General features: G+C 46.6%; 1 protein-coding gene across 1 annotated transcript; it reads left to right on the forward strand.

Moving 5' to 3' along the window:
• Positions 1 to 962: 962 nt before the first annotated feature.
• Positions 963 to 9,591, forward strand: RNPS1 (RNA binding protein with serine rich domain 1). The gene is made up of 7 exons (XM_079320635.1): positions 963 to 1,072; positions 4,160 to 4,315; positions 4,592 to 4,783; positions 5,939 to 6,041; positions 6,569 to 6,722; positions 7,181 to 7,322; positions 8,511 to 9,591. Exons 1-7 carry the CDS (start codon positions 981 to 983, stop codon positions 8,614 to 8,616), a joined length of 945 nt encoding a protein of 314 aa, XP_079176761.1. The 5' UTR covers positions 963 to 980; the 3' UTR covers positions 8,617 to 9,591.
• The last annotated feature ends 284 nt before the right edge of the window (positions 9,592 to 9,875 follow it).

Genomic DNA, 9,875 nt, shown 5'->3' on the forward strand with positions numbered 1-9,875 from the left:
ATCCATGTACCTCAGTAATGTAGCAGTATATATATCACACTCTCTGACTTTACCAGTGTGGTTTTTAGCCAAAAGCCAAGGGCACCCCAGCAGTGTTTAATTTTTTATCCCTTATTAAACTTCTAAAACAACAAAATTCCAAATTGCAAATCTCGTTTTTCACATTTTATGAACCTGTTCCATGGCATATTTTAGGTAATACCCCTTAGTTTTGCAGCAGAACAGAAAATAAGCCTATTTTTCTTCTTGCCACACACGAATTTACAGACACCTGCCCTGGTGATGGAGGTAGATGGGACAAAGCCTTGCACTGCACTCAAGAGGTGAAACTTCCATCATCAGAAATTTAACCAATACGCCTGTGGCCCTACACTTCAGCTGATCAGCACACCTGCTTCTCAGAAAGTTCTGTCACTTTTAAGGCCCTGCATTACAGATGGAGTCAAAATGCACTTTTGACTTTGTTCCTCTTAAGTCAAAAGTCAGGAAGCCAAGTGTGGTCAGAAGGTCAGAGGTTCAGTGCCTGCAGTGGCAAATTTCCTTTTAAGTTCACAGCAAACACATTTGGTAGGGAGAGGGACGATACCCTTCCCACATGGTATGAAATGCCACTATATGGTGCTCTATCTTAAGTCTTTCATTCTCCTTTCCCCAATTTTCTTGCAGGTGGGAGGGTAAATCCCCTCACAGTGGTGCCGGCCCCACACCCGCCATCACGCCATCACCTCGAATTAGTCTTAATGGTGTGAATCTGCAACCAGCACCCGAGACTGGGGGAGCCCAGAATTCACGTGCGGAGTTGCAGCCTACTGGGCTGTCAAGCTCTTAAAACCCAGAGCGGAAGCCCCAGCTGCTATGACTATTATTATGCAGAACAGAGTTAGCAGGCACTTTTATTTCCCCAGCCAGTGGTTAGCTGCAGCCTTGCCCCACCCGCTGCTCCCGTTCCGCTTAGGCCTTCCTTCCGTCCCGCCCCCGCTATGACGCCATCACCGCGCGCCGGCGCTTCCCCTTCCCGCCCGCTTGCGTCAATCTCGCGCGACGGACACGAAGCGGCGGCGGTGCCGAGGATGTGAGTGCGGGGCAGGGGCCGCGCCATCCGCGTCCATCCGGCCAGGCCGCGGCCCAGGCGGCTCCTCCGCCGCGCAGGGCGCTGGAGAGAGCGCGCTGGGGCCGCCGAGAGGCGATGGAGGCGCGAGGGCCAGGGATGGGGTCTCGGAGCCGCGGCCTCCCGCGGCCGGAGGCGGGGAGAGCGGCCGGGGCGGGGCCGGCCGGGAAGCCGGGCCCGGGTGTCAGCGGTGCTGCGGCCCGGCCGGCGGGAGGAGCGCTGTGCGGGCGCGAGGGGCGGGTTGCTGTTCTGATCTCGCGGCCCCTGCCCCACGGGCGCTGTACCGCACCCACGGCCTGCAGATCCGGCTGCCCCGCGCCTCGCCGGCCCCAGAGCTGCGCCGAGTGGCTGAAGTGGGCAGAGAAGTGCCGGGCGCTGAACTCTCCTCACACCAGGAATTCTTCAGCTGGTTTGCAGCTGAAGACCTGAAGCACACTGTCAGTAAAGGACACTCCTGTAGCCATACGGGAAGCCTGGGGGCGAGCGAGTTTGCTTCCTTTGCCACAGAACTGCTGCTCTGAGTGTGCAGATTCTGTCTCCAAAGCAGAAGTGTGTGAGATGGACGTTTAGTTTGTGTGAATTGCTCTTAGACTTTTCTGGTTTGGGGGGGATGCCCCTAAACCAACTATTTGTTAGAGAGTAAGAGGTTTTTGATTGTAGGAAGAAGCACGTCACTTAGAAATGCCATGTTGTACAGCCTTGTGCGAGGACTGTGATTTAGTCTTTCTACATTTTCCAGCGAATGCTTGAATTGTGCAGTTGAAAATGCCCACAAGGGTAGTGTGAGGTTTCCAGCTAAAGTGAGCTTGGCCAGTAGCATTCCTGAGAAAGGAGTAAAACCACTGCTTAGCTTGGAGACTCCTTACATGCAACATCATTTGGTGAAGTTCCAAAGCCATGTGGCTGATCTGCCTGATGAGCATCTGTCCCGAGGAGCAGTAAGCAGCACTGCTATGAAGGGAGATTGTAGCCAGGTGTGGGTCAGGCTCTTCTCCCAGGCAGTGGGAACACAACCGAGTACACAGTCTTAAGATGCACTGGGGAAGTTTAGATCAGACATTAGGAAAAATTTATTCACAGAAAGGTCGATTAGGCTTGGGAAGGGGATGTCCAGGGAGGTTGTGGAGTCACTGCCCCTGGAGGTGTTTATGGAAAGACTGGATGTGGCACTGAGTGCTCTGGTTTAGTTGACATGGTGGTGTGAGGTCAGAGGTTGGACTTGATGGTCCCAGAGGTGCATTCCAATGTGATTCTGTGTTTCTGTTTCTTGCCCCAGCAGCAGGCTGGGTAACAGCAAACATGCTGGTCTTTATCTTTGTTTCCTCCTCCCTTCTCCCAGAAGGGGTAAAACCAGATCCAACTCTTGGGCACTAAGAGATAGTTTTGTTTGCTTACAATATCATGACTCTGATAGTCCACAGGTGCAGGAGGAGCTGATGTGTAGGCAGAGGTAACCCAAACCTGGCTGTGGGATATTTGGAAGAGAAAAAATGGGCTCTGAGGTGACCTAATTGCTGCCTTCAGTACCTGAAATGAACCTGTAGAAAAGATGGAGAGGCATGTTTTACAAGGCCCTGGAGTGCCAGGACAAGGGGGAATGGCTTCCCACTGACAGAGAGCAGGTTTACATTAGAGATTAGAAAGAAATTTTTACCTGTGAGGGTGGTGAGGTCCTGGTCCAGGTTACCCAGAGAAGCCTGTTCAGATGATCTGTTCAAAGCCAGGTTGGGACAACCTGGTGTAGTGGTGTAGTGGAAGGTGTCCCTGCCCATAGCTGCGGGGTTGGAAAGTGATGAGCTTTAAGGTTCATGCCATCCCAAACCAGTCAGTGATTCTGTGATTTTATGAAAGGAATATCTTAAGTTTTCTGGTCTTGTGAAACCAGGAATCTGTCTGTTCTGTGCCACCCAGCTGGGCTCATGCAGTGGCTTTCTGAACTGCAGCCCCCTCACACCTTGAATTGGAGAGGCACAGAGCTGAATAGAAATGTCCTAAAGCCGAGTGACATACACAGGTTTGCTTGTTTTGGCTTGCTATGCAACACCTATGGGACAGTCCATAGAATGCTTTTTTCCTGCCACTGGTGCTGGAGGAGATGTTTCCTTTTCCAGCAAGCTCTGTCGGTGGCACGTCTGTGGTGTGGATTTCCTGTCCTCTATGCAGAACGGTGTTTCTGCAGGGAGCTGGGTTTGTGAATATTCATTTGTGTTGCTTCTTGCAGTTGGTGTATTAGGGAAAACTGAAGCTGAAAATCAGGAAAGCAAGTTTGGCTGTTGAGAAGTAATCTCTTCCCAACCATACATTTAATTGCAATTCAGAGAATACAGTAATTGCTTACCGGAAGCACAGGAGCAACAAGGTTGTTGGATGCTGTGAGCTGAAGTTTTCTTCTTGTTCACTGAGTTTGCCTGTGGTGCACATGGGGATGGAGATGTTTCCAACATCATGCATTACTGTGTGTATTCAGTGCCACTGCAGATAAGGCTGGCAGCTCCAACACACTTCTGCTCATTCCCTGAATGTTTAATTCCTTGGTAGTTGAGAATGTCACACTCCTTTAGAGGTTATTAAAATGTTGGAGGCAGGTTTGTAATGCAGGTTTTAAACAATCTCCATGAAATAATCAAAATGCAACATGTTTAAAGATGTTGCAGATTTTTGGATGAATGCAGCCCTTACATGGGAAACGTCTGGAAGTCAACTAACTCCCAACGTTACAGTCCTAAATAGAGAGGTGTTAAATCTGTCTCCTTTCATCTAGAGCAAAGAGAGTTCTCTGAATCGAGGAGCTAGAAGTGAGATTTGAGACACGGGGCCCATTCAGTGCTGCTTTGGATATCTCTGAAGGGGAAAAGGAATTAGCAGGATTGAAAAAGAAGAGTTTGCTAGAACTTTTTCTAAAGTGTCTGAATTGCCTAATGCTTTAACTCTGCAGTTTCAGTGATCCTCAGCTACATTCAAAGTTCAGTGTTTTGTGTTGCTGTCCTATTCTTTATTTGTTCTCTATGATTTTTTGGATTAAGCAGTGCCTTCTGCAATTTGTTGTTGAAGGGCTCCCTCACCAACCAAGCGCAAGGACAGGTCTGAAGAGAAATCCAAGGACCGGTCCAAGGATAAAGCAGCCACCAAGGAGTCGGGTGAAAAGGATCGTGGTCGGGACAAGACCCGCAAAAGACGCAGTGCTTCCAGTGGGAGCAGCAGTACCAGGTGGGTACTTTTGTGGGAGTAACAAATGACAGCATTTTCAGAAATCAGTAGCTTTATCTGTAGAAGTCTTGGACCTGTTGAAAGCTTGTGATGTGTTAGTCACTGTGTGATTTTGTCTAACGTGAGAGGGTTTATATTTTGGTATGAATTTTTTTGGCTCTCTGGTGAGTTGTGGAGCCTCAGTCACAGTTACTGTCTCTGTAGTTGTCAGAAGTTTCTCAGCCATTGTTTTTCTGGGTGTTGCACTAATTTTTATTCTTCTCCCTCTTGAAATAGATCCCGTTCCAGCTCAACTTCCAGCTCAGGGTCCAGTTCCAGCACTGGTTCTAGCAGTGGCTCAAGTTCCTCTTCTGCCTCGAGTCGCTCTGGGAGCTCCAGCACCTCACGCAGTTCCAGTTCCAGCAGCTCTTCTGGATCTCCCAGTCCTTCTCGACGGAGACATGACAACAGGAGACGGTCCCGATCCAAGTGAGTTTTATTTGTCTTCCAGGAATTGCCAGATGTCAGGTTAATTCCACGTAGAATACAGATTGTGATCGGAACAGATTGTTCTCTGAAGACCATTTGATTTCCCCATAACTCAGAGACGTGAATTTTGTTAGAAAGGGTGTGCTCTGTTTCCTCAGAATCCAAACATACACCCTGCAGGAACAGAGATGAAAAGCCTAATTTTTAAGAGTTTAAAGATTTTAAATATTATATTTTTTAGAGGTAGTTTTAATCAGTGTTTCCTTAGTACTATGGGCCTAGATCAGAGTAAAGCTATTCAGTTCCTGTAAACTACAGCTACAACTAACAGAAAAGTTAGGGCTAAAACCAGGATATATGTGTACATATGTATATATTCTTATTCATAAAAAAATGAAATAGGAAGGAGGGCAGAGGAAGCTGCTGTAAGGGTGACATGGGAGTCAAACTATCTTAATATCTGTACAGTTTTTCCTTTGCATAAGGTGATGAAGGCTGATAAAAATCTCCTTAAGGCAGTGTGGGGTTTTTAGTGTATCACTCAATTTATGGACTTTAAGATTAGTAAGAAGCATAAATATAAATTTTCTGATTTTTGTATAGATTAAAGTTTAATTCCAGATTGTTTTAAACTGCAAAAGCATTGTGATATGCAGCTAATTTTAAATAGATTTTTAAACATTTTTGGACCTCTGTAGTGAATGGAAGATAAAGAAACACAAATAATTGAATCTTATTTTTTCTGGCTGTGGTATGCTCTGAAGTTTATTAGGCCTTATTTTGCCTCTTCAGTTGTTGAAGCAAAGAATGTTTTTTGTGTTAACGACTCGGAAATTCTTTAACTATGACCATAACTTCTTAGAACTGCTGGCTAAATTCTGTATTTATTACCCTAGTTGCAGTGAAGTTGAAAAGTTGCAAAAAAAATTTCTCTAATTTCAAAAGGTTCTAAAGCAAAAGCAGACAAGACAAATGCAAGTTCTGAGGTGTTTCTGAGTGGAACACCCTCACCACCACCCCAATACTGTTACTTCTTCAGGACAAAGATACCCTTCAATAAAAATGGTATTTTTAATCGTGTGATAATGACTTGCTTTGATTTTGTCCTGCATGTTGTCTGAAAACTATAAATGTTTTTTCTGTTGTCCAAATCAGATCCAAACCACCCAAGAGAGATGAAAAGGAGAGGAAGAGGCGGAGCCCATCACCCAGACCCACAAAAGTGCATGTTGGAAGGCTCACTAGGAACGTGACCAAGGTAATAATACTATCCCTGTAGTCAAGCATTCAAGTTCTTCTGTGAGAATGTGTGAGTTGGTCTTGCAAAGCTCTTGGGATTTCATGGTAACTAGAGAGTTGCCAAGGTGTTGCTGTTGGGTATCGTTTCTTTGTGTCCAGATTGATCACTGAGGAAAATTTTGGTAGGATTTTACTGAGTCAAATGCCATGAAGGATTCTGAGACACTGTAGTGCTTCAGAAGTCTGCCTGTTTTGTCAGTATTCCAGACCTTATATCCTGCTTTACTAGGAAGAAAGCGATAGAATTTGGGGCAACAGCTGAAATTACCTTGGAGCCATAAAGGATATCAGGCAGTTCTTGATAAAGGGTCTGCAGAAAGCTGGGCTGGATTGTGTTGTGTTTGCTAGGCTGTAGTTTAAAGGCCTTCATGGGTAAAAGACTTTGGCTGCTGAAAAAATTATGTGCTGTGTATTTACTGCTCTGTGCCAGCCAGACCTGGCTGAGGAGTGTGCTCTGTGTTCATAAGGCTTGCTCTCTCTCTTCAGGATCACATCATGGAAATCTTTTCCACTTATGGAAAGATTAAAATGATTGACATGCCAGTTGACAGGCTAAACCCACACCTCTCCAAAGGTTATGCTTATGTGGAGTTTGAGAACCCAGATGATGCTGAGAAAGCCCTGAAACACATGGATGGAGGTAAATACTGACCTGCAAGGATCCTGGTGGCTTTTAAAAGTCTTCAGAGTAGATGTATTTGATCAGAAAATTAGAGGGGATAGTGATGTCTTTAGTGAACTGATGTAAAGTACTGTCAGTTTTCAGCCCAAATGGCTTTTGTGAGGTTCAGGTCAGATCCAAGAAATCACAGAACTATTAAAACTAATGTGTTTTTCAAAACAGTGAAAAAATTATTTTAAGGTTTTATGAAAATTTCTCCAGGTTTACATCTGAGCTGCAGTTTGGTGTGATTAGGTTAAGAAGTCTAGTAAGTGTGTAGACTTTGTCAGAGTAGCCCCTGAGCAGGGTATGGAGCACCATGGGCTGATTCCACTTCAGTTGCTTTTGACAAAGCTGTGAGGAGTAATATGATGTGTATATGTGTCTTAATGTTGAAAAATACTTATTTCTCTCTGTTTCTGTGATTCCCTAAAAAGGCCAGATTGACGGTCAGGAGATCACAGCCACAGCTGTGCTGGCACCACGGCCTCGACCACCTCCCAGACGCTTCAGCCCCCCCAGGAGGATGCTGCCCCCGCCGCCCATGTGGCGCAGGTCACCCCCTCGCATGAGGAGGAGGTGAGAGCTGGAACACACTGTCACTGAAAGACTTGGCATGGGGACAATCCTATTGGACTTGACTTTCCCCTGCCAAGTGACAGTAGCACATTTTGGTCATCGGTTGAACCTGGGTTGCAATTCTAACTCCTTAGCTCCAGGGTATCTGCTCTGGTCTGCACCTTGAGCAGTCTCTGAGATAGGTCTCATAGTTTCCAGCCTGTTCCTTGGAGCCCCTTCTGCATAAAGGCTTCAAGGTGAAGTGGGAACAGACTCTGGGTGACAGAACACTTGTGGCAGGCTGTGCCAGTTTCTTGTTTTTCAGAAGCCCTTGTACCTCCCTCCCTTATTTCTGAATGAGCACATGACCAGAAAACAGTTTTGTGTCTGGTCAGTGGAGTATAGGCCCAAGGTGTGACCTGACAGTTGTGCAACTTAAAGCTGCCTGATTGTGCTTGGATAAGTTGTTCTGAGTCTTCAGTGTTTACATGTCTTCAAAATGTCTTACTTGTCAGGAGTAACTTGATTGCTGAACAGCTTTGAGCCACAGGTTTAAAAAGGAGCAGTAGTTACTCTGCCACAAGATCTGGGAGGCTTCTTGCTGCTCCTTTAAATATACCTTTTGCTGAGGTCTCACAGATGCAGATTTGCCATTCCCTCCTCCTTTGTTTCTTTCCTACTCCAACTTTTACTGTCCTGTTAAAGCTCTGTTAGTACTTTGTGCCTGAAATTTCTGTGTCATAGCAGTAGCTATACTGCTGCAACTGTTGGTTGTAGTACTGAGAAGCTTGAAGCTAAACTACTTCATGAGCAAGCTTCCCCTAAGGAGCTTCCTTGTAATTTGAAAGGATTTGGATAAATCCTTCCCCTGAATATCACTCTTTCAGGAGTCAAAGATGACTGCAACTGAAGGAGGATATGATGTAAAATCTGAGCTAATTTTCCTTGAGGAACAAGATAAGTTTCTTGTCTGTTGTTCAGGTATTAGTAATTTTTTCTGTCTCTTAGGCATAGGTAGGATAGCCAGAATATTCTTGCTGTGACCTCTCTGGAGCTGTGTTTTGCGCAGTTGCTTTTTCCATGATGTGTGAGGGATTTTGGCAGGAGGCGGGGAAGTGTTTTTAAAAAGTTGGTAGCTGAGCTGACCAGTTACTTGAACCTTTTGCTTGTCTCCTAATAGAAGCTTTCTCTCTCCTCCTTCCCTACCAGGTCCCGGTCTCCTCGGCGCAGGTCTCCTGTTCGCCGGCGATCCCGGTCCAGGTCTCCTGGACGAAGGCGCCATCGCAGCCGATCCAGCTCAAACTCCTCAAGATAAAGCAAAAGGACTGGACAGCTTTTTACTTTTTAACTTAAATCTCATCAGATGGAATATTGTACCTTTTTTTTATAATGAGTCTGGGTGAAGAGGAGTGAGAGATAATCCTGGCAGTGAAGGCAACGTAAGAGGAGAGAGCACCAGTTCCTGGCCAGTAACCTTTACTGTGAGGCTTCTGGATTCCTGGCATTGCATTGAAATTATTTAAAAATGGCTTTGATTTTTTTAAAGGTTGCAAAAGTATCTTCTCCAGATAGAGGAAGGGAAAGATGTTTCAGCCTCTCTTTCTCCACTTAGCAGCTGCTGCTTGGTGATTGTAAACGCTTAGCACGCTGTACAGACCAGCATGTAAATCTTGAGCTAGTTCAGAACCCTAGTGAGTAAGACAGTGAGCCACATACCTTGATCTCCACGTGCCAGCACAGGATTTTTCAGGGCAGCTGGAGCCCCAGACCTGCCTGAGACTTAATTCAATTCAGAGTTGTTGCTTTATTCCAGTTCCCCAGATGGTTAGTTTCTGCAGAGTAAATTCTTCTGTAATGCTTCCACCAGGCAACCAACGCAGATACAATGGTCCAGACCAGTAAACATGTAGAAGCAGCTGGAAATCCTATGAAGTGTTCTGTAATTGTCCCCTTAAGTGATTTCTTTCACCTTTTCGTTGAGGGTCTTGGTAAAAATTTCCTGCTCAACCCACAGTGAAACAGTGTGAGTGTTTCTACAAATCCTAAAAAAGCGACTGAGCACCAATCCCTTGGAAACTGCAAAGCACAGAGGGAGGCTTGAAGCCATGATGCTGGCTGGATTAACTGGGGTTCACATAGGGAAAGGCAAAGAATTTACCACCTGTTGTACAGTCAATACTATACAGATTTTGTTTTTGTTTTGTATGACTTTGTAGCCTTTTGGGCCATGTTGTGTTTGTACTTGTGTAGGACAAGCAGTTACTGAATAAAGCAGTAGGGTTGAGAAGGCTGTGCTGCTCCCTGCGTGACGCTGGGGCTGTGGGCAAAACCGGCGCGGGGCGCTGCGTCTTTAAGAGGGCGGTGCTTGTCCCCCTTTGTGGGCTGGCGCCGCTCATTGGCTGCCGCGCAGAGCTGGCGCCGCTCATTGGCTGCTCCTCTGGGCAGGCGGAAGTGGGGCCGCTGCGTGCTCCCCTCAGCGCGATGGCGGCGGCAGCGGTGCCGGGACTTGCTCTGGACCCGGGGCTGGGGCCCATTCTGCGGGAGGCCGTGGCGGCTCTCAGCCGCGCCGGGGCC

Source organism: Erithacus rubecula (assembly GCF_903797595.1).
Source record: "Erithacus rubecula genome assembly, chromosome: 17".
In the NCBI taxonomy this organism is placed as follows: Eukaryota; Metazoa; Chordata; class Aves; order Passeriformes; family Muscicapidae; genus Erithacus; species Erithacus rubecula.

Bases quoted from the DNA above. Each gene is read 5' to 3' on its own strand.
- RNPS1 (XM_079320635.1), top strand. From the start codon at position 981: ATGACGCCATCACCGCGCGCCGGCGCTTCCCCTTCCCGCCCGCTTGCG. The intron at 1,073-4,159 runs GTGAGTGCGGGG...TTGTTGTTGAAG, and splicing joins GCGGCGGCGGTGCCGAGGAT to GGCTCCCTCACCAACCAAGC. The intron at 6,042-6,568 runs GTAATAATACTA...CTCTCTCTTCAG, and splicing joins TCACTAGGAACGTGACCAAG to GATCACATCATGGAAATCTT.